Consider the following 24,964-nt stretch of genomic DNA (forward strand, 5'->3'; position numbering starts at 1 on the left):
GCAAAGCGCCTCTGCAGAGGCGCTTTGCCGGCGGTATAGCCGCAGTGCCCCATTGATTTCAATGGGCAGGAGCGGTGAAGGAGCGGTATACACACCGCTCCAAAGATGCTGCTAGCAGGACTTTTTTTCCCGTCCTGCCAGCGCACCGCTCCAGTGTGCATCAGTGCACAAAGCAAGGTCCATAAAGACGTGGATGAGCGAGTTTGGGATGGAGGAACTGGACTGGCCTGCACAGAGTCCTGACCTCAACCTGATAGAACACCTTTGGGTTAAATTAGAGCGAAGGCTGCAAGCCAGGCCTTCTCATCCAACATCAGTGCCTGACCTCACAAATGCGCTTCTGGAAGAATGGTGAAACATTCCCATAGACACACTCCTAAACCTTGTGGACAACCTTCCCAGAAGAGTTGAAGCTGTTATAGCTGCAAAGGGTGGGCCAACTCAATATTGAACCCTACGGACTAAAACGGCATTAAAGTTCATGTGCGTCCCAATTCTTTTGGTAATATAGTGTATGTAAATCCTGACTCTTTGTGTAAAATTTGTAAAAAAAAAAAAAAAATGAAGAATTCCCCTATTTTATATAAACAATGTTTAAATAAAGCCCAGAAAACCAGCCAAAAGTTACACGACACAAACTTACCTTTGAATGTTCTTCAGCTGCTTCAAACTATCACTTGATAGTGAGTGTAAAAAATTTACACCAGGCCATATTCTAAAGGCATTGCTCATTTCATTTTAGGACGTATGCCTAAATGGAAATGAAGGATGAATAAAAAGGAGACATACACTTACTTCAGAATCGGACTGCAGTGACAACCCAGAGTAGTGCAGCAGCTGCGCCAGACCGGCAGAATTTTTCGGCGTTGTTCCACCGCTGTCCTTCTGCACGCGCTCCCGCAGGTGACTCAGGAAGGCCGAGCACTCCCGAGGGGGCTGCCAGCGCGGGTTAGTTATGGCAAAATGCATGAGAGACAGTTCTGTCTTCCCGTCTTCCGCCTGCTGGTACACCGAGGCCTCCGTTTTTCCTGCAGACATCCACTGTAACAGGAGGAAAGACACACACTGTTTACTGGCACATCCTCACACCTTCACTATGACAGCGGAGAGGACATTGCCAACAATTCCTCCCAACTTACAGTTTCGATTTATGGAGGTGATCACTCCCATTAAAACCTGACCAAAGTTGCAAAAGTGGATCTAAAGGCTGAAGGTTTGTGAGCCCTAAACCTGATATCGATCCAGCGCTGTGCATGAGAGCAGCGGTTCTCTCCCTCCTCATAGGCTCACAGAGAGCAGCGGGAGCCAACGGCTCCTGCTCCTGTCATCAAAGCCAACGAGGAGGTGGCTTGGGAGTAAGCGCCCACATGAGTGCCAACATAGCAAGCGGCTTGCCATGACGGGCACTCGGTAGAAGGGGGAGGAACCATGATCACTGGTACGGGACCCGAGAAGAGGAGGAGGATCGGGGCTCCTCTGTGTAAAACTATTGTCCAGAGCAGGTAAGTATACCATGTTTGTTCTTAAAAAAAAAAAAATATAGGTTTACAATCACTTTGAGATTCTTGTTAATTAGATCTTTGACACCGGTTCACAAAGGGTGAACTGCAACTGGAGCCAAGCAACAAAAGGAATGAGGGGCAGGGAGGATAATTGGAAAAAAATCCTACCTTTTGCCAACCGCCACACACACATATACGTCGGCAGAATGGCACAGGCAGGCAAATGGGCGTACAGGTTTTCCCCTTTAAATTTACCGCCTTGCTGGCGCGCGCATACCCACTGCGGGAGCACGCCCACGGGTCCCGGGAACTCGATGTTCGCTGGTGGCCCGCGACTGCGGTGTGGAGAGGTAGAATGGGGAGATGCCTATGTAAACAAGGCATTTCCCCGTTCTGCCTAGTGACATGACTCCATCACTCCCAGCAACACCAACAATGGGGCACCATCCCTCTCAGTGACACCAACAATGGGGCACCATCACTCCTAGTGACACCAACAATGGGGCACCATCACTCCCAGTGACACCAACAATGGGGCACTATCCCTCCATGACACCAACAATGGGGCACTATTCCTCCCAGTGACACCAACAATAGGGGAACGATCCCTCCCAGTGACACCAACAATGGGGCACTATCCCTCCCACTGACACCAACAATGGGGCACTAAACCTCCCACTGACACCAACAATGCAGCACTAAACCTCCCACTGACACCAACAATGGGGCACTACTTCCCCCACTGACACCAACAATGGAGCACTAAACCTCCCACTGACACCAACAATGGGGCACTACTCCCTCCACTGACACCAACAATGGGGCACTACTCCCTCCACTGACACCAACAATGGGGCACTATCCCTCCCACTGACACCAACAATGGGGCACTAAACCTCCCACTGACACCAACAATGCAGCACTAAACCTCCCACTGACACCAACAATGGGGCACTACTTCCCCCACTGACACCAACAATGGAGCACTAAACCTCCCACTGACACCAACAATGGGGCACTACTCCCTCCACTGACACCAACAATGGGGCACTACTCCTGTCTCCCTCCACTGACACCAACAATGGGGCAATATTTCTCCCACTGACACCAACAATGGGGCACTATTTCTCCCCCTAATGCCACAGATGCATGGTTTACTCCCAATGCTGCCATGACAATTTCTGCTTCCAATGGCCAGTCCACCCCTCCTTAAGTCTGAAGGACAGTAAACTGGCCCTTTTTTTTGTATAGTTTGGAGATCCCTGTTCTAGGAGAGGAGTTCAAGGGATGCCCATCTAATACCTATGTCATTTCAGGACTGCATACTTACGGTAGGATTGCCATGCTGGCGGACATCCATTTGTGCAAATGAACAGGTGTCCCCGACACCCACCACCTCAACTGTGAAATTCCTGAAGAAGTCAATGATCTCTAAGGACTTCGGGCGCAGTTTGAATATCAGAACAAGGGGAGTGAGCAGCGGACTGAGCAGTTCCTCCAGAATGAAGACCTGAAAATGAGAACAATAAAAGGTCAATCAGTGACCCGCCAATACTATGCAGTAAATTGCTGTGTTGAAGTGAACCTGCTGCTTTGCACAACATGCAGAGTTCACTTCAATCCCCAAATACTTCCAATCACCTGCTGCTCTGTTGCTGCCAAGAGCAGGAGAAGTCACCTTGTGTAAACTAAAAGGCATTCCAGTCAAAGCTTTCACAGATCTATGGACTCTTCCCATGTGACTGAGCTGATGTTTTGTCTCGAGCTTTCACATGGACTGAGTCACATGCTTCTAAATTCCTAGCAGTACTGGATATTTTCCTCACTTCTGGTAGAATGGAGGGGAAAGATATCTACCGCTGGTGAGGGGAACATTAATGCAAACTTATTGCTTTTCCCTGCATAGGCAAAGCATCAGTTTACGTTAAATTTGAAAAGCAACTTCAAGAGGAGGGCCACTAAAAAAAAAAAAAAAAATTAAAAAAAAAATTTAAAAAGTCAGCAGCTACAAATACTGCAGCTGTTGACTTTTAATTGGACACTTACCTGTCCCCCGCTCATCTCCCCCTCTGTTCGGCGGCGCCGGCATTGCAACTGTGGGCGCCGGGCTGTGGCTTCACAGCCTGGCACCCACTGCGCATGCGCGAGCGGCGCCGAGCGCCGTGATTGGCCGCTCAGTCACCTGGGACCTGTAATGGGTCCCAGATGATTGACAGGAGGGAGGGTGCAGAGCGGAGCCCTTCCTGTGCCGAGACGGAAGTGATGTCACCAGCCCAGGCACTGAAAGAGACAGACTACAAGGGACCACCTAGCAACAGCCATTTAGGGGTGAGTAAAAAAAAAATTATATATATATATATATATATATATATATATATATATATATATATATATATATATATATATATATATATATATATATATATATATATATATATATATATATATATATATATATATATATATATATATATATATATATATATATATATCCAATTTTTTTTTGTATTTTTTTTAGGATTTTTCATGTAGTTTTTTTTTTTTTTGGGTGGAACACCACTTTCTTTTACATTTAATTTGAGATGACAAAATATTGACTACAATCCCTTACAGCCACACCTCTCAGAGTTTTTAGCTTTCAACTCTTGAAATGTTCCAAGTGGCTTTAGTGAAACGCTTTACAACTGCCATAGAATAAAAAAAGAACGAAACAAAAAATAAAGAGGCGGGTATCAATGCTACAGCTTTACTACTGAGCTTTACATTTTAAGTGTCCCTGTATCTGCATGCTTGTTGCAGTAAATATCAGGTGATCCTGCTGGATTCTCAACTTCTAATCTAGAGAAGAAGGCTCCGTTCTCACTGGTTTGACTGTAAAGTCACGTCATTTTGAGCGCGACTTTCATGCGACTTTACACTCTTTGGCACTCAAGTTGCAAGAAAGTCACAACAAAGTAGTGGCTTTCCAAGTCGTTGTGACTTTAAAAAAGGAGCTCCAGTCACCCTAATCAGTTTTTTTTTTCTTAAGGGAGCCCCATGATTGGCACAGATTGTAATTACTATTTAGACACTGTCCCAACTATAGTTATGTGTGTTTTTTTTTTCCCATCTGTAAAAAAATTGCATGATCTCAGAAGCAGGCAGGGCCCATCATAGTTCTGGGCATCTGAAGCCCACGTGTGCCTTATTCTGGGATTGGGTGCAATGACACTGCGCGGCACAGTTTGTTGATTGCAGGATGCCATAACACGGGCAGCGGGCGACCTTTCAATTAAAAAGAGAATCAGGTGATTCCCTTGGACTCCTGGGATATCAGTGTCATCTATCCCAGGAGTCCAAGGGCATCGCCTGATTCTCTTTTGATTGACAGGTTGCCATAACCTTGCCGGATGACGACATTGCCTAGGTGTCCAGGACCGGAAGTGCGGCCAACAAAATTTAAAATGAAGGTATTCAGACATAATAATAATAAAAAAAAAAAAGTATTATATATATATAAGGGCTGGGAGATTTTCTTAAAAAAAAAAAAAATCTTCGATTCTCTTAAAAAAAAAAAAAAACATCGATTCACGATTCGAATTGATTTTTTTCCTTTTTTTGGAAACCGCGCCGGTCCCGAGGCGCTGCGGGCATGAGCTTTTAGGCGAGGCCACGGCTTCAGCCTAGTCCGCGGTGTCCGGCCTCGCGGACTAGGCCAAAGCCGCGCCGGTCCGGAGGTGCTGCGAGCATGAGTTTTTAGGCGAGGCCGCGGCTTCGGCCTAGTCCGCAAGGCCGGACGCCGCGGACTAGGCTGAAGCCGCGGCCTCGCCTAAAAACTCATGCCCGCAGCGCCTCGGGACCGGCGCAGTGAAAAAAAAAAAAATCTAAAAAAATCAATTTGCTTAAATTTTGAATCGATTAGACCTCTCAACACGATTCAAGATTTAAATCAATTATTTTCCCAGCCCTAATATATATATATATATATATATTTTTTATAAAATAAATAGATAATAAAAATTTATAATAATAAAAAAAATATAATAATAATAATAATATCCATTTAGCACTGCACTGCGGGTGGGCATGTGGATGAAAGAAACTTGCAAAAACAAAAAAAAAAAATGGGTGCAACTCCACTTTAGAAGGAGTTGTAAAGGCAGAAGGTTTTTTATCTTTATGCATTAAGATAAAAAACCTTCTGTGTGTAGCACCCCCCTAATTATCTACCTGAGCCCCCATCTCTCTCCAGCGATGTCCACAATCCCCTTAGCCATCCAGGACACTCCTCCTGATTGGCTGAGACAGAGCAGCTGCGCCATTGGCTGTCAATCAAAGTCAGTCAGCCAATCAGGGGAGAGAGGGGACGGGGCCAGGTCGGGGCACCATGTTCGAATGGATACATGGAGCTCTGACTCGGCTTGGGTGCCCCCTGTAGCAAGCTGCTGGCTGAGAAGCACATAACCACTTGCCGACCGCCGCACGACTATATACGTCGGCAGAATGGCACGGGCAGGCAAAAGGACTTACATGTACGTCCTTGCCTGCCCGCGGGTGGGGGGTCCGATCGGACCCCCCCCCGGTGCCTGCGGCGGTCGGCAAATGTCCCCCGGCGATCGGTGGTGAGGGGGAGGCCATCCATTCGTGGCCCCCCCCTCGCGATCGCTCCCAGCCAATGGGATCATTTCCCTGCCTCTGTATTGTACACAGAGGCAGAGGAAATGATGTCATCTCTCCTCGGCTCGGTATTTTCCGTTCCGGGCCGAGGAGAGAAGACTGCAATGTAAGTGCACAACACACACACACACAGTAGAACATGCCAGGCACACATTACACACCGATCCCCCCCCCGATCGCCCCCCGATCCCCCCCCAATCACCCCCCCCCCCTGTCACAAACTGACACCAGCAGGTTTTTTTTTTTTTTTTTTTTTTCCTGATTACTGTATTGGTGTCAGTTTGTGACAGTTACAGTGTCAGGGCAGTGAGTGTTAGGCCCCCTGTAGGTCTAGGGTACCCCCCTAACCCCCCCTAATAAAGTTTTAACCCCTTGATCACCCCCCGTCACCAGTGTCGCTAAGCGATCATTTTTCTGATCGCTGTATTAGTGTCGCTGGTGATGCTAGTTAGTGAGGTAAATATTTAGGTTCGCCGTCAGCGTTTTATAGCGACAGGGACCCCCATATACTACCTAATAAATGTTTTAACCCCTTGATTGCCCCCTAGTTAACCCTTTCACCACTGATCACCGTATAACCGTTACGGGTGACGCTGGTTAGTTTGTTTATTTTTTATAGTGTCAGGGCACCCGCCGTTTATTACCGAATAAAGATTTAGCCCCCTGATCGCCCGGCGGTGATATGCGTCGCCCCAGGCAGCGTCAGATTAGCGCCAGTACCGCTAACACCCACGCACGCAGCATACGCCTCCCTTAGTGGTATAGTATCTGTACGGATCAATATCTGATCCGATCAGATCTATACTAGCGTCCCCAGCAGTTTAGGGTTCCCAAAAACACAGTGTTAGCGGGATCAGCCCAGATACCTGCTAGCACCTGCGTTTTGCCCCTCCGCCCGGCTCGGCCCAGCCCACCCAAGTGCAGTATCGATCGATCACGGTCACTTACAAAACACTAAACGCATAACTGCAGCGTTCGCAGAGTCAGGCCTGATCCCTGCGATCGCTAACAGTTTTTTTGGTAGCGTTTTGGTGAAATGGCAAGCACCAGCCCCAGGCAGCGTCAGGTTAGTGCCAGTAGCGCTAACACCCACGCACCGTACACCTCCCTTAGTGGTATAGTATCTGAACGCATCAATATCTGATCCGATCAGATCTATACTAGCGTCCCCAGCAGTTTAGGATTCCCAAAAACGCAGTGTTAGCGGGATCAGCCCAGATACCTGCTAGCACCTGCGTTTTGCCCCTCCGCCTGGCCCAGCCCAGCCCACCCAAGTGCAGTATCGATCGATCACTGTCACTTACAAAACACTAAACGCATAACTGCAGCGTTCGCAGAGTCAGGCCTGATCCCTGCGATCGCTAACAGTTTTTTTGGTAGCGTTTTGGTGAACTGGCAAGCACCAGCCCCAGGCAGCGTCAGGTTAGTGCCAGTAGCGCTAACACCCACGCACGCACCGTACACCTCCCTTAGTGGTATAGTATCTGAACTGATCAATATCTGATCCGATCAGATCTATACTGGCATCCCCAGCAGTTTAGGGTTCCCAAAAACGCAGTGTTAGTGGGATCAGCCCAGATACCTGCTAGCACCTGCGTTTTGCCCCTCCGCCCGGCCCAGCCCAGCCCACCCAAGTGCAGTATCGATCGATCACTGTCACTTACAAAACACTAAACGCATAACTGCAGCGTTCGCAGAGTCAGGCCTGATCCCTGCGATCGCTAACAGTTTTTTTGGTAGCGTTTTGGTGAACTGGCAAGCGCCAGCGGCCTAGTACACCCCGGTCGTAGTCAAACCAGCACTGCAGTAACACTTGGTGACGTGGCGAGTCCCATAAGTGCAGTTCAAGCTGGTGAGGTGGCAAGCACAAGTAGTGTCCCGCTGCCACCAAGAAGACAAACACAGGCCCGTCGTGCCCATAGTGCCCTTCCTGCTGCATTCGCCAATCCTAATTGGGAACCCACCACTTCTGCAGCGCCCGTACTTCCCCCATTCACATCCCCAATCAAATGCAGTCGGCTGCATGAGAGGCATTTTTATGTCCTCCCGAGTACCCCTACCCAGCGAACCCCCCAAAAAAGATGTCGTGTCTGCAGTAAGCGCGGATATAGGCGTGACATCCGCTATTATTGTCCTGACAATCCTGGTCTTTGCATTGGTGAATGTTTTGAACGCTACCATTCACTAGCTGAGTATTAGCGTAGGGTACAGCATTGCACAGACTAGGACACACTTTCACAGGGTCTCCCAAGATGCCATCGCATTTTGAGAGACCCGAACCTGGAACCGGTTACAGTTACAAAAAAAGTGTAAAAAAAAAAAAAAAAACACAAACAAAAATATAAAATAAAAAATAATAGTTGTCGTTTTATTGTTCTCTCTCTATTCTCTCTATTGTTCTGCTCTTTTTTACTGTATTCTATTCTGCAATGTTTTATTGTTATTATGTTTTATCATGTTTGCTTTTCAGGTATGCAGTTTTTTATACTTTACCGTTTACTGTGCTTTATTGTTAGCCATATTTTTGTCTTCAGGTACAGCATTCACGACTTTGAGTGGTTATACCAGAATGATGCTTGCAGGTTTAGGTATCATCTTGGTATCATTCTTTTCAGCCAGCGGTCGGCTTTCATGTAAAAGCAATCCTAGCGGCTAATTAGCCTCTAGACTGCTTTTACAAGCAGAGAGAATGCCCCCCCCCCCCCATCGTCTTCCGTGTTTTTCTCTGGCTCTCCTGTCTCAACAGGGAACCTGAGAATGCAGCCGGTGATTCAGCCAGCTGACCATAGAGCTGATCAGAGACGAGAGTGGCTCCAAACATCTCTATGGCCTAAGAAACCGGAAGCTACGAGCATTTTATGACTTAGATTTCACCGGATGTAAATAGCGCCATTGGGAAATTGGGGAAGCATTTTATCACACCGATCTTGGTGTGGTCAGATGCTTTGAGGGCAGAGGAGAAATCTAGGGTCTAATAGACCCCAATTTTTTCAAAAAAGAGTACCTGTCACTACCTATTGCTATCATAGGGGATATTTACATTCCCTGAGATAACAGTAAAAATGATTAAAAAAAAAAAAAAATGAAAGGAACAGTTTTAAAATAAGATAAAAAAGCAAAAAAATAATAAAGAAAAAAAAAAAAAAAAAAAAAAAAGCACCCCTGTCCCCCCTGCTCTCGCGCTAAGGCGAACGCAAGCGTCGGTCTGGCGTCAAATGTAAACAGCAATTGCACCATGCATGTGAGGTATCACCGCGACGGTCAGATCGAGGGCAGTAATTTTAGCAGTAGACCTCCTCTGTAAATCTAAAGTGGTAACCTGTAAAGGCTTTTAAAGGCTTTTAAAAATGTATTTATTTTGTTGCCACTGCACGTTTGTGCGCAATTGTAAAGCATGTCATGTTTGGTATCCATGTACTCGGCCTAAGATCATCTTTTTTATTTCATCAAACATTTGGGCAATATAGTGTGTTTTAGTGCATTAAAATGTAAAAAAGTGTGTTTTTTCCCCAAAAAATGCGTTTGAAAAATCGCTGCGCAAATACTGTGTGAAAAAAAAAAATTAAACACCCACCATTTTAATCTGTAGGGCATTTGCTTTAAAAAAAATATATAATGTGTGGGGGTTCAAAGTAATTTTCTTGCAAAAAAAAATAATTTTTTCATGTAATCAAAAAGTGTCAGAAAGGGCTTTGTCTTCAAGTGGTTAGAAGAGTGGGTGATGTGTGACATAAGCTTCTAAATGTTGTGCATAAAATGCCAGGACAGTTCAACCCCCCCCCAAATGACCCCATTTTGGAAAGTAGACACCCCAAGCTATTTGCTGAGAGGCATGTCGAGTCCATGGAATATTTTATATTGTGACACAAGTTGCGGGAAAGAGACAAATTTTTTTTTTTTTTTTTGCACAAAGTTGTCACTAAATGATATATTGCTCAAACATGCCATGGGAATATGTGAAATTACACCCCAAAATACATTCTGTTGCTTCTCCTGAGTACGGGGATACCACATGTGTGAGACTTTTTGGGAGCCTAGCCGCGTATGGGACCCCGAAAACCAAGCACCGCCTTCAGGCTTTCTAAGGGCGTAAATTTTTGATTTCACTCTTCACTGCCTATCACAGTCTCGGAGGCCATGGAATGCCCAGGTGGCACAAACCCCCCCCAAATGACCCCATTTTGGAAAGTAGACACCCAAAGCTATTTGCTGAGAGGTATAGTGAGTATTTTGCAGACCTCACTTTTTGTCACAAAGTTTTGAAAATTAAAAAAAGAAAAAAAAAATTTTTTTTTTTGTCTTTCTTCATTTTCAAAAACAAATGAGAGCTGCAAAATACTCACCATGCCTCTCAGCAAATAGCTTGGGGTGTCTACTTTCCAAAATGGGGTCATTTGGGGGGGGTTTGTGCCACCTGGGCATTCCATGACCTCCGAAACTGTGATAGGCAGTGAAGAGTGAAATCAAAAATGTACACCCTTAGAAATCCTGAAGGCGGTGATTGGTTTTCGGGGTCCCGTACGCGGCTAGGCTCCTAAAAAGTCCCACACATGTGGTATCCCCATACTCAGGAGAAGCAGAATGTATTTTGGGGTGCAATTCCACATATGCCCATGACCTGTGTGAGCAATATATCATTTAGTGACAACTTTGTGCAAAAAAAAAAAATAAATTGTCACATTCCCGCAACTTGTGTCAAAATATAAAATATTCCATGGACTCAACATGCCTCTCAGCAAATAGCTTGGGGTGTCTACTTTCCAAAATGGGGTCATTTGGGGGGGGTTTGTGCCATCTGGGCATTTTATGGCCTTCAAAACTGTGATAGGTAGTGAGGAGTAAAATCAAAAATGTACGCCCTTAGAAATCCTGAAGGCAGTGATTGGTTTTCGGGGCCCCGTATGCGGCTAGGCTCCCAAAAAGTCCCACACATGTGGTATCCCCATACTCAGGAGAAGCAGCTAAATGTATTTTGGGGTGCAATTCCACATATGCCCATGGCCTGTGTGAGCAATATATCATTTAGTGACAACTTTTTGTAATTTTTTTTTTTTTTTTTTTGTCATTATTCAATCACTTGGGACAAAAAAAATGAATATTCAATGGGCTCAACATGCCTCTCAGCAATTTCCTTGGGGTGTCTACTTTCCAAAATGGGGTCATTTGTGGGGGTTTTGTACTGCCCTGCCATTTTAGCACCTCAAGAAACGACATAGGCAGTCATAAATTAAAGGCTGTGTAAATTCCAGAAAATGTACCCTAGATTGTAGGCGCTATAACTTTTGCGCAAACCAATAAATATACACTTATTGACATTTTTTTTACCAAAGACATGTGGCCAAATACATTTTGGCCTAAATGTATGACTAAAATTGAGTTTATTGGATTTTTTTTAGAACAAAAAGTAGAAAATATCATTTTTTTTCAAAATTTTCGGTCTTTTTCCGTGTATAGCGCAAAAAATAAAAACGGCAGAGGTGATCAAATACCATCAAAAGAAAGCTCTATTTGTGGGAAGAAAAGGACGCAAATTTCGTTTGGTTACAGCATTGCATGACCGCGCAATTAGCAGTTAAAGCGACGCAGTGCCAATTTGTAAAAAGTGCTCTGGTCAGGAAGGGGGTAAATCCTTCCGGGGCTGAAGTGGTTAAAGGAGGGAGGGGCTAGGAGCAGCAAAGAGGAACACGAGAAGAGGAGGATCTGGGCTGCTCTGCAAAACCAACTGCACAGAGGAGGCAAGTGTAACATGTTTGCGATTAAAAAAAAAAAACGAAAACACAAGCCTTTACAAATCACTTTAGGTCGCATAGATAGGAACGAGTTCTATTGAAATCAAATCTGTGTCCAAAGTCTCACGACAAGTCGCACTAGTAGGAACGAAGCCTAAATCAGAAGTAGCAGGAACTCCCACTTCATTTCAGGAGTAAGACTTTAAAGTGATACTAAAGCTTCACATTTAAAAAAAAAACAAAAACAAACATGTTATACTTACCTCCACTGTGCAGCTCGTTTTGCACAGAGTGGCCTGGAACCTGGTCTTCTGGGGTCCCTCGGCGGCTGTCTCGGCTCCTCCCCGCTTCTGATAACCCCCTCTGGGAAATGCTCTCCCAGGGGGTTACCTTGGGGGCGTGCTCCTGAGTCCTGTATTCAGCGTCCATAGCCGCTAACTACAGGACTCGGCCCCGCCTCCCGGCGCGCCGCGTCATTGGAGTTGATTGACAGCAGCGCGAGCCAATGGCTCGTGCTGCCATCAATCTATCCAATGAAGAGCCGAGAAGCCCGGACCAAGAAGCCAGCATGTTTACGACGCGGGACTTTCGAGGGCTCAGGTAAGTAAACGGGGGGGGGCTGGGGGGCCTGTAAGCATCGGATGTTTTTTCACTTTAATGCATAGGATGCATTAAGATGAAAAAACGGGAAGCTTTACAACCCCTTTAAGGTTAGAAGCAATAGATCTAAAATATGGTAGGAAGCTCTAACCACTGACATCCTCAAAGTTGACCACACATGTTTCAGTCTGTAAAACATCTTCTTTAGATATACCAGTTAGCATGTAGGGTGAGATTCTACCTAAAGCCCCGTACACATGATCTGAAAATCGGACAGATCGCCCGACTTTTTCCGCAAGTAAAGATGAAATAGGTTACTAAAGTTATGAAAATTCTTGTAGGACAGAATAAAAAAAAAATTGCATGTAATGCGTTGTAGTGTATCTGTATTGTATTTTTGGATGACAACTGTACTGATTAAATGAAAATCGGACGATCTGGTATCATACGAGGAAAATATTCATGCTTGTCCCATCAGGAATTATTGGATGAACTGTCGTGATCAGCTATCGAAAGCTGTGCTAGTGATCAGATTATCGTACGATCGTTTCAAAGGCTGTATTTTTCGTACGATTTTTGGATCGTTTGTACGGGCCATACAAAAAAAACATTCTATTTCTATCCAATAAAGTAGGCTTTCACGCTACATAAAAAAATTGTAGGCAAACCATCAATGAGATTGTACAAAGACAGTACAATCAGACAGTGATATGTGTAACCGGTTAAAAAACTAAGCCAGTGGGGCTCATGATCCCACCTAAAGCATTTCTGGGTGGTCTGACTTTTTAACCACTTCCGGACCACCGCATGCCGATATACGTCCCAAATTTGAAGAGGGATATCTTTGTTATGGCAGCAGCTAGCTGCCATAACCCTGGTATTCTCTTCTTCGAGTGGCGGTCTGGTTTCCGATAATAGAGGTCTCTGCGGCAGATTTTCCGCAAGATCACTTTTATCGGCAGTGGCCCCCCTCCCCGGTGCCCTCCGCAGCTTACCGGAGCAGTCGGCAGTGGCGATCGGGTCCTTCTGCTGGCTGGGTATGGAGACGAGTGAGGGGAAGATGGCCCCCACCTGTCTCCATAACAATGCAGGGTGGAAGCGATGTCAAAACCTCACTTCCGCCCATAGCTCTTAAAGGGCCATTTTTTTTTTAATTTTTTCAAATGACATTTTTTTTTTTATTTTTTTTATTTTTTTATTGCATTGTAGTGCAAATATGAGATCTGAGGTCTTTTTGACCCCAGATCCCATATTTAAGAGGACCTGTCATGCTTTTTTGCTATTACAAGGGATGTTTACATTCCTTGTAATAGGAATAAAAGTGACACCATTTTTTTTAAAGAACAGTGTAAAAATAAAAACTAAAAAGGTAACATAAATAAGAAAAAAAAAAAAATTTTTTTAAATGCGCCCCATCCCGCCATATGTGAGTAGCGGCTGCATATGAAAACGGTGTTCAAACCTCACATGTGAGGTATCGCTGCGATTGGTAGAGAGAGAGAAATAATTCTAGCACTAGATCTCCTCTGTAACTCAAAACATGCAACCGGTAGAATTTTTTAAACGTCGCCTATGGAGTTTTTAAGGGTAAAAGTTTGTCGCCATTCTACAAGCGGGCGCAATTTTGCAGCGTGATATGTTGGGTTATCAATTTACTCGGCGTAACATCATCTTTTACAGTATAAAAAAACGAACTGGGCTAACTTTACTGTTGTCTTATTTTCAAAAAAAGTGTATTTTTTCCAAAAAAAAAAAGTGCGCTTGCAAGACCGCTGCGCAAATACGGTGTGATAGAAAATATTGCAACGACCGCCATTTTATTCTCTAGGGTGATAGAAAAAAAAAAATGTATAATGTTTGGGGGTTCCAAGTAATTTTCTAGCAAAAAACCCTGTTTTTAACTTGTAAACAACAAATCTCAGAAAGAGGCTCGGTCCTTAAGTGGTTAATCTGCAACTGCTAACGAGTTCAGTGCAGGAGGAGGTCAGGACAACACTCACCGCCTTGTACTGGAAAAGCTGTGAAAACTCGCAGCGGGTCTCGGCCCGGTGAGCGCTGCGCTGCCAGTGGTCGGGCATGTAGTGGATATGAGCCAGGATCACCTTTAGGAGCTGCTCTGGACAGAAGACCATGTGCTCTTCTGGGATAAATGATCTGAAAGATAAAAAAAGGTTTGTGTAGACAAACTGAATCTTTTATTTGTATTATTGGAATGCAGTCAGGCTGCATAACAGTAAAGGACATGTCATTTTTTTTTTTTTTGCTGTAGATGTCAGTGTTTATTTGTTTGCCTCACCTTTGTTTAACCACTTCCAGCCCAAGGATTACATATGACGTCTTTGACCCCACGTTCACACCTATGCGTTTTTTGTGCGTTTTGCAGAAACGCACTACAGTCCATTTAACATGGTTTCCTATTGTACTAGTTCACGTCTATGCGTTTTGCGGCCACTGCGTTTTTGAAATGAGTCGGGGACTTTTTTTCCCTGCGATTTGAGGCTAATAGACTTCAATGGAGCTGCACCAGAAACGCAAGTGGTGCATTTTTTATGTGATTTTTGATGCGTTTTGCTGATTTTACCACTGTATTTAGCTGGTTGCCATCCGATGACATCACCCGGAGAGCCCGCCCCTTGCTCTCTGAGTGATGTCATCGGATGGCTACGCCCCATTGCTATTGACATGGACATTCATTGTACTGTTCATTTAAGCACAAGAGAATCCATTTTGTTCTCACTGTTGAAATGTGTTCTGTAACCTTCACCTAACACACAGACACTTCTCCTACTAAACGCTCTCTACTCCCCCCTCCCTTTTCAAGGTTTTACTTTTGCAATTGTTCTATTCGCTAGTTTTTAATAATATATTTCTATTTGTTAGTTTTTAATAACATCTCACACCACCCCTTTCTTATCTATGTATAAAATAACATGTAATAATAAATTTTGCTCTGAACGGACATTTTAAACACAGTGATTGAGTCCTGTGAATCTGTTCCTGCAGCTGCAGTATTAACTTTGTTTTAGAGTCCCAATCAGAAATCAGTCATATCAGTCTTGGCGAGCCAGCCAGGAGTTTGGCAGAGTCTCCAGAAGGAACCGCGCTTCGATCGGGATCATCGGGAAACGCAGACCTCAAATGCCGGCTAGGTAAGCTGCCCTTAAGCTTGCTATATTTCTGCCTTTTCCTATGTATCCTATCTGTCGGTTCTCAAGGAAACCAGACCACTCTCGGACCTTTCTGGTTGGGTAACGTGTGTGTGTGACTGTGTTTGTGTCCCCCTTCACGGGTTGGACTGTGTGTGGATAGGGAAAATCCTCTGCAGTTCCCTGCGTTGACTCCTTGTGGGCGACCTGGGTCAGAGGCGCATGGTAGGGTCAGATAAAACTCAGAGAAGAGAAGAGACGAGGAGGGTCTCTTAATGAGTGTTTTGTCTATTGTCATAAACCCCTTCTATCCACGTAGATAAGTGGAGACTATTCTTGTAAATCTGCAGATTTGCTGTACTATTTGTTTTAGAGGCAAGAGGGTATAGGCACAAGTAGAGAAGAGAGAAGACTGGCCAGTCATTATGGGCATTAAATTAATTAATGGAATGAAGGCAGAGAGGCCTTCAGAAAATGCCCAGCGCAAGATGAGCGCTAGAGAATATATGAATCGAAGGTACGGTTCTGCCTATACTGAGCCCCTAGATAAATGGGTAGAATGGACAAAGGGAACAGCTAAACCTTTAAAATCTGAAGGGACTTTTGATTTAAAAGTATGGCAAACTTTTCTGCATGATTATGGCCCACTACTGTGCAGTGAAGGAACGTGGAGAAAAGCTTGCACATGGGAGACAGAAGCTAAAGTAGCAAATCAAACTGGCTTGACGGAGATATTTAATAAAAGTACTGCCCAAATTTACTACGTTTGGCCAGAAGACTCTGTAGAGGAGGACCCCCCACCTTATGTGGCTGCCAGTTTGGCTTTAAGGGGTCCAGGCACAAAAGCAAAAGAATTAGATTACATGGAACACACAAAAGATGAGCTATGCAATATAGTAGAGAGCAGAGGTTTAACAGCCCCATATCAACCTACAAAGGAGGGATTTGGCTCGTATCCTAGAAACAGATGATTGGCATAAATCAAAAGGCACATATGCAAACCTGGATCTCTCTGAACTTAAGGCTTTGGCCAGAGAAAGAGAGATAGAGTCTGAGCTTCCAGAGCAAACCATAATTTCCAAATTGTGGCAGCAAGATGAAGAGAGAAGGAAGGTAGATGCCAGCCCTTCTGCCCCTGGCATAGAGAAATCTGTTGCAGTTTATCCTGTCAGAACCCAATTAGTTTTTGAAGGTGATGCTGTTGACAGTAAGTCTCAAATTAAATGGCATGTACCTTATAGTCCCCGAGATATGAGAGCCATATTAGAGGGATTGGGAGATCCTAGAAAGAATCCAATTGGGTTTGCAAACAAACTTAGTGCTGCACAGGAAGCATATGAGGCTTCTGCTACTGACATTCATCAGCTTCTTATTAAAGCAGTGGGAAGCATCATGTCTGGCTATATACTTAAAGAATGTGGTGTAGACGTCAAAAATCTAGGTAAGATGGTTAGTGGACGGGAGGTTTGTGAGAAATTGAAGGAAAAATTGCCCCAAATATATGGACAAACCAGACATGCTGAATTTATGAATGCTAAGCAAAGGAAAGAGGAAGCAGCAGGGGCTTATTGGAGGCGGTTAAGTGATATGGCTGAGGAAGCAGGCATTAAAATAGAGGAAGAGAAGGCGGGAGAAACTGCAAGTCCATCTACACAACTGGTGAAACAAAGGTTTCTTGATGGTTTAATACCCCAGTTGAAAGAAAAGTTGTTCACAGCAAGGCCTGAGGCAGGCAATATGTCTATTCGAGACGTCCTGCCTATCCTGTTGTCTATAGAAAACAGGATTAACCAAAAAGACAGCAAACCCAAGGTAATGTACATGGGGAAGCAGAGAGGAAAAGGAAGAGGCAAAGGCAATTTCAGAAATCATGGCAATCGGGGACCAATTATATGCTACAATTGTGATGGGGAAGGACACATAGCCAAATTCTGCCATCTTCCTGACCGTAGACTAGGAAAGAGCTTAGAGACCCCTCATGCTGATCCCAGTTCTCTGCCAAAAGCAGTGGATCAGGCATAGGAAAATGGCATGCCAGTATCAATCATGTTAAATAGGGGGGACAATGGTCCCGAGGCCAGAGTAAAAGTATTTTTACAAGAACTCCCCTATCCTGGAGGAGAAACAGAATTAACCTGTTTAATTGATACTGGTGCAAGCCGAAGTGTTTTTAATATAGAGGACTTACCTCCAGGATTATTATCTACAAATGTTATCTCTGGTGTTGGCCTAACCGGGACCTCTACTGATTTGGTTGAGTCCAAGCCACTTAAACTCAGGCTAGGACAGCAAACAGAAATTGTCACTAAAGTGTTAGTTTCAGACACAGTTCCTACCAATCTTTTGGGAGCTGACATTTTGAACCAAATTTTAGCAAACATAGACTACACTCCTACAGGAGTCCAAATGGTCAGTAGTCTATCAGGAGAAGTTTTAAATTCTGCCTGTGGAGTATTTTTAATCCAAGACTCCACTCTGCCATTTCCACCAGAATTGAAAGTGATTCCCACTGAATTATGGGCCACCAGCAAATATGATGTAGGTCTACTGGATTGCACCCCAGTCATGATAAAAATTAAACCAGGAGCCCATCTCCCACAGATTAAACAGTACCCACTGAGTATTGCTCAGACTGAGGGGATAAAGGATCGAATCACTCAACTGAAAGCAGCAGGGGTTGTTGTACCAATTAAGTCCCAGGTCAATACACCCCTGTTCCCAATTGCAAAGAAGCCAGACAAGAAGGGTGGGCAGGTGACATATCGCATGGTGCATGATTTGAGAGCCATTAACAATATAATAGAGGCAGATACCCCGATCGTGCCCAACCCCCGCACTTTACTAAGTGGAATACCTGCCTCCAGCACCTGCTTTACAGTGATTGATCTTGCAAATGCTTTCTTTTCGGTGCCCCTGCACCCAGATTGCTGGCACCTTTTTTCATTTACCCATGATGCCCAAAAGTTAGCATGGACAAGATTGCCCCAAGGCTGTGTGAGTAGCCCCTCTGAATATAATACTGCGTTAAAGCAAGTATTGGACCAATGGTCTCCCTCACCAAACACTGTTTTGCTTCAGTACATAGACGATTTGCTTATTTGTTCTGATACAAAGGACATTTGTAGCAGAGAAACAGTAAGCCTTCTCCTGTTTCTCTATAACAGTAACAACAAAGTTAGCAAAGATAAGCTACAATACTGCCAAGAGAAAGTGATCTTCCTGGGTCACTGCATTTCACATGGAATCCGTCACCTAACCCCAGATCGAGTTAAAACTCTACAAAACTTTGAAAAGCCAAGAAATGTCCGGCAACTACGTGCCTTCCTGGGGTTAGTGGGATATTGTAGGGACTGGATTCCAAATGCATCAGAACTTATGGCTCCTCTATATGAGGCTACCACTAGAAACCCTTTCAAACTCACATGGGACAATGAATTGCAGATGAAGGAGCTTATTAAAATTTTGTCTGAAGCTCCCGCCATTGGACTTCCTGACTATACTAAGACTTTCTCGTTGTTCTGTCATGAAGTCAATGGATTTGCTGCAGGTGTACTCACACAGCTACATGGAGACAGAGGCCTGTGATGTATGTATCAGCCTCATTAGACCCTGTCATCAAAGGCTCCCCCAGTTGTATGCGAGCCATAGCAGCCTGCATTTTGCTGCTAGACAAAGTAACGGAGCTTGTACTAGATTCTGCTCTGATCCTTTATGTGCCACATGCAGTACAGGAAATCATGAATCAAGTAAATACTAGACATGTGTCTGCCAGTAGATTTGACAAGTACCAGTCTGCTCTTTTTGCTCCATCGAATTTAACAATCAAACGATGTGTTACTTTAAATCCGGCTACTCTTCTTCCTATAATTGATGAGGAAGATGCAACAAATGGTACTGATGTAGAACCTGAGAGTTTTTCTCATGATTGTATGGCTCTTATGGAGGTAGAAAGGGCCTCTGTCACACCAGCAAAAGATGAGCCCTTATCAGATTGTGACACACACTTATTTGTAGATGGTTCCAGGTTTTACACTGATGATGGTCAGCCACACACAGGGTTTGCTGTAACCACTACAGACACCATTTTACATCAGGAAGCATTGAAACCCCAGATGTCAGCACAGGAAGCGGAGTTGTATGCTGTAGTCAAAGCACGTCATCTCCTAGAGAATCAAAGGGGAAACATCTACACCGACAGTAGATATGCATTTGGAATAGCCCACGATTTTGGGCCTATCTGGAAAGCACGGCACTTTCTGACTAGTACAGGGAAGCCAGTGAGACGTGCAAAACTCATAGAGCGGCTATTTGAGGCCTTTCAGAAACCAGCAGAAGTTGCCATCTTGAAGGTAAAAGGGCATGCAAGGGGAAGTGACATGACAGCCAGAGGAAATGCTTTAGCGGACCAAGCGGCAAAGGATGCTGCCCTTATGGCATTTGGAGTCACATCCACTGTAGGGGTCGCCCAGGTAGCGGGGACAGTTTCCCCTCATCAAGAGCAGTGGGATGTAGAAACTCTAATTCAGTTGCAGAACCAGGCCCCTGATGAAGAGAAGGATAAGTGGATCAAATGTAATGCTACCCAAAATCAGCAGGGCCTGTGGTGCGCTGACAACAGGTGGTGGCTACCCAGGAGTTTGTACCCAGTTTTAGCACAGCTGGCACATGGCGTCAGTCATCTTGCTAAGGGCGCGATGGTGGCACTTACTGACTGCTATTGGATAGCACCTGGATTTAGTGCATTTGCAGCCAGGTTTTGTGCTTCGTGTCTCACTTGTGCTCTGTACAATGCAGGGAGGCCTGTTCATGTTCCCCAAAGGCATTCTCCAAAGCCAGATTTCCCTTTCCAAAGAATTCAAATAGACTACATTCAAATGCCCAGAATAGGCACCTATGAGTTTGCTTTAGTGTGTGTTGACATGTTTTCAGGTTGGCCCGAGAGCTGGCCAGTAGCCAAAGCAAATGCAAAAACAACAGCAAAGAAAATTTTGAATGAAATAGTTTGTAGATATGGAGTTCCTGAAACTATTGAGAGTGACAGAGGAACCCATTTTACTGGGGAAGTAATGAAAGAGGTAATGGAAGCACTTCACATACAGCAAGCTTTCCATACACCTTATCATCCACAAAGTAGTGGTAAAGTTGAGAGACTTAATGGAATTTTGAAAAACAGATGTGCAAAAATTAAAGCAGATACAGGAAAAGGATGGGTGGAAGCTTTGCCATTAGCCCTATATTCTGTATGAACTACCCCTAAACAACCACATGGGCTGTCCCCCTATGAGATTTTATTTGGAGGGCCACCCAAAACAGGGCTATATTTTCCCCAACAGTTGCAGGCTTCTCACTCTAATCTGTTAGAATATGTTTAGATTTTGCAAAGAACATTGAATAAAATACATGAAGGTGTTTATAAATCTATCCCCGACCCAGATTCTGTTTCAGGTATTCACAGAATCCAACCAGGTGACTGGGTGGTGGTCAAGCGACACGTCAGAAAGCCACTAGAACCAAAATTTGACGGACCACATTTGGTGCTTTTGACAACCGGTTCTGCTGTCAAGTTGGAAGGAAAGCCCACCTGGATTCACACCAGTCACTGCAAGAAAATCCTGAAGTGATAATATCCTTTGAAAAAAAGATGATAATGTTTCTTTTCTTTTTGTTGTTTGTGAGAACTGAGACATGGAAAAATAACCCTTTCATCCAAATGTTAAAATTGTATGCAACCCATAGCAACGCTAGTAACTGCTGGGTGTGTTCTCATTTACATCCCCAAACAGGAACAATACCCATGATAGCAATGCCTCTCAATTTCACTGATCTAAACAGGACCAGAATAAATGGCTCATACATAGTCTCCACAGCTAATGAGCACAGATCAGTAACTTTGATGGTTTTGAAACAGATAAACACTCCACTGATTTGTTTAAACATCACATGCCCGTTTAACACTAAATGTAGGCGGTTGGGCAATTCAGATTGCAGCGGAGCAAAAATTACAGTTTATGGAGGAAACTATGGTCAATATTATTATATCCCAGATCCAGAACTAAATAGAACCCTTTATAGTACAAATTGCTCACAGTTTCCAATATGTGAAAATATCGGTTACCTGAGATTCCATGTTATTGCTTCCAGTTTTTTAGGAGCAGGCATACCGTCCATACGTAGAGGGTTATATTATATATGTGGAAATAAAGCTTACGCCTGGCTTCCTACTAATGTTACAGGTACATGTTATATTGGGAAGTTAGTACCTGCTTTGGCTGTTCGCAAAGATACAGTGCGACCAGATCAAAGTCCAGAATACCCTTTAGTGTTCAAAAGAGAGCTGTTCACTGAAGGTGACATGGCATGGTCATGGTTCCCTTCCTGGACAGGATGGGGAATTGAAGCAATGAAAAGACTAAATAATTACACTAGAATTGTAGATGAGATTATTAACCTTACTACCACTGATATAAGTTTATTAAATGAAGAAATGGCTCAGCTTAAAAAAGTAGTATTAGAGCACAGATTAACGCTAAATTATCTCACTGCAGCTCAAGGTGGGATAAGAGTCGGCAGAGAGCGGGCAACAACAAAACAGATGAAGACATCAACAGAACAAGGGCGGCTTTTAAATTTTTTTTTAGCGGGTAACCAACGGCGAGGAAGAAGACAGCAGCGGGAAGAGACGGCGGCGACGGGAATAGACAGCTTGAGGAGAAGATGGCAGAGAAGACAGAGCTATTAATAAAGGAATTGTCAAAAACTCTCTTGTTTTTATTACATTTCACTGCTTTTTTGGTGAATGGGTAAGGATACGATGCCCATTCACATGGGGGACGACGACACACACCACCGGCTAGGGTTGTCGGGAAGAGGCACTTGTCCTCATCAACATGAGGGCAAGGTGTTTTGGGGTGGGGGGCCCCCACCCCCCCATGTTGAGGGCATGTGGCCTGGTAAGGTTCAGGAGGCGCGGGGGGGGGGGGGTGTTGTTGCTCGTCCCCTCCCTTTCCTGACCTGCCGGGCAGCATGCTCAGATAAGGATCTGGTGTGGATTTTGGGGGGGACCCCACGCCATTTTTTTTATTTTGGCGTGGGCGACCCCTCCGAATCCATACTAGACCTGAAGGGCCTGGTATGGACCTGGGGGGGGGATGAGGGGGACCCTACGCTGATTTTTTTTTACATTCAGCTTTCAGCAGGGACCATGCTAGAATGCACCGGCTTCGCTGGGCAGAGATGTTGTCACGACAGGAGGGAAGCAAGGCACAGCTAAGCATTTCGAAGCATGTACACTCCATCAGGCCATGCTCCAAAATGCGTAGCCACGCCCTGCTTTCCTCCTATTGTGATGTCATCTCCGCCCAGTGGGGCCAGTGCGTTCCAGCGTGGTTCCGGATGTGATAACATCTGTCAGCACATTGAGCGGACGCCGCTCACAGAGAGACGGGCACAGGACCGGGATGTCAGCGTTTATTTAATTGTGAAGAGTGACTTTTTTTTAGCTTGTGGGTGCGAGTTGCCAACTGTGACTTTCACTAATAAACTTGACCTAATACTACACTTTTGAAGGTGCTCTCCCTTCCCCTCTTTTTTCTTTCTTTCTTAGGTTTACAAAGATTCATTCTACTCTTGGGTCAGCAGCCACAAGTGTGATGGACTATTAATAATATTCCTTGGAATTGCCTGTTGTACCTTTTGTGCACCATTCACCTCTCATATTATTTAGTTAGAAGTAGTAAGTGACATTTAACTGAACTTGTTCTGCAAAGTTGGAGACATTTTGCAACTTACCCAAGCCACTTCTTCAATTCAGTTCCTCACTCAGGCACGCAAGGCAAACATCATCAACGTTACAAAACAAGTCCAGTTGAATAAAAGTAATTACTAATAGATGTACCATGATCAGGATAAATGAAAAGTTTCGAAGAGACAGTCCTTTACTATTTATGCAGACTGACTGCATTACAGTGATAAAATTAGAGAGTTAATCCGGGCTTTAAAATCACCCACTTTAAAGCGACTGTTGCTTTAATTCTATGCTGGAATTTAGCAGCATACAGCTGTTATACAGTTGGCGTTAAAGGAAACAGCAGAGGGCGCCAATAAGTGAGGTAGACTGAAAAAAAGACTTGAAAAGAGGGTTTGAAAATGGAGCAGTTACACTCCGAAACATGTAGCCAAGCTCCCCACGTTGCGGCCCTCCCAGGTGTGACGACACTTCCAGTCTTGTGCAGTCCATGCACTCCAGGATTTACAGTTTTGTTTCTGGTGTCCTACACAGCGCCTGACAGCGGCATCTGTGTACTGGAAGCTGAAGACACTCTGAAACTCAACAGCTTTCATGCACTGGGTGGAGGACACGCTCTCATCCTTTTGCACCTTGTGAGTTGCCACTTGTTATTTTTATATAACTATAATATATTTCTCTCTCTCTATATATATATATATATATATATATATATATATATATATATATATATATATATATATATATATATATATACACATATATATATATATACATATATATATATATATACACACACACACACACACACACACACACACACACACACATACATATACATATACACAGTGGAACCTCGGATTACGAGCATACTCCGTTCCAGGACTATGCTCGTAATCCAAAGTACTCGCATATCAAAGCGAGTTTTCCCATTGAAGTCAATGGAAACAAAAATAATTTGTTCCGCATTGACTTCAATGGGATGCAATACAGCATGCAGCCAGAGGCGGGGGGGGCGCCGGAGAGCCTTGGAAACGGCTGAAAAGGCCAGAGGACACTTCGGTGGACCTCGGCAAACCTTCGGAAAGATTTCCTACCCGAGATTTGCCGAGGTCAGACGTGCTGTACTCGGGCGTTTCCGTGCATTTCCGAATGTGACGTTCGGCTCTGCTTGGCTCCGGCGCCCCCCCCCCCCCCACCTCAGGCCAAAAGCGGTACTGCACACCGCTTTGGCCTGAATCGTGCTAGTTTTGCGAGACAACACTCGCAAACCGAGTTGCGATTTTTAAAAATACAGTGCTCGTTTTGTGAAACGCTCGTTAACCGCGTTACTCGCAATCCGAGGTTCCACTGTATATTATATATTTATTTATTATGTGTTACTAAACCCTGGAGCCTGCACTCACTATATCTGGTCTCCCACAGTACACAGAACATGGAAATGCAATTATTTTAATAAATATAAACTGCCAAATACCTTTTCTCATCAGTAGTATATAGCAGTCTTGTGATTTCTATCAGTGTCTGGTTAAAGCTTGTAGGAGGAGTTTCCATTGTCCTCTGACTGTCCCATGAGGCTGCGGGGCC

At 44.5% G+C, this 24,964-nt stretch overlaps 1 protein-coding gene across 1 annotated transcript in view; it reads right to left on the reverse strand.

Moving 5' to 3' along the window:
• ATG9A (autophagy related 9A) overlaps positions 1–24,964 on the reverse strand; it is an 83,261-nt gene that overhangs the window by 10,474 nt on the left and 47,823 nt on the right. Inside the window, exons 10-12 of the mRNA XM_073634361.1 lie at positions 14,488–14,641; positions 2,833–3,012; positions 796–1,041 (exon numbers count right to left, since the gene is read on the reverse strand). Coding sequence (XP_073490462.1) covers positions 796–1,041; positions 2,833–3,012; positions 14,488–14,641 — 580 coding nt within the window. The remainder of the gene's footprint in view (positions 1–795; positions 1,042–2,832; positions 3,013–14,487; positions 14,642–24,964) is intronic.

Source organism: Aquarana catesbeiana, linkage group LG06 (assembly GCF_042186555.1).
Source record: "Aquarana catesbeiana isolate 2022-GZ linkage group LG06, ASM4218655v1, whole genome shotgun sequence".
Classification (NCBI taxonomy): Eukaryota; Metazoa; Chordata; class Amphibia; order Anura; family Ranidae; genus Aquarana; species Aquarana catesbeiana.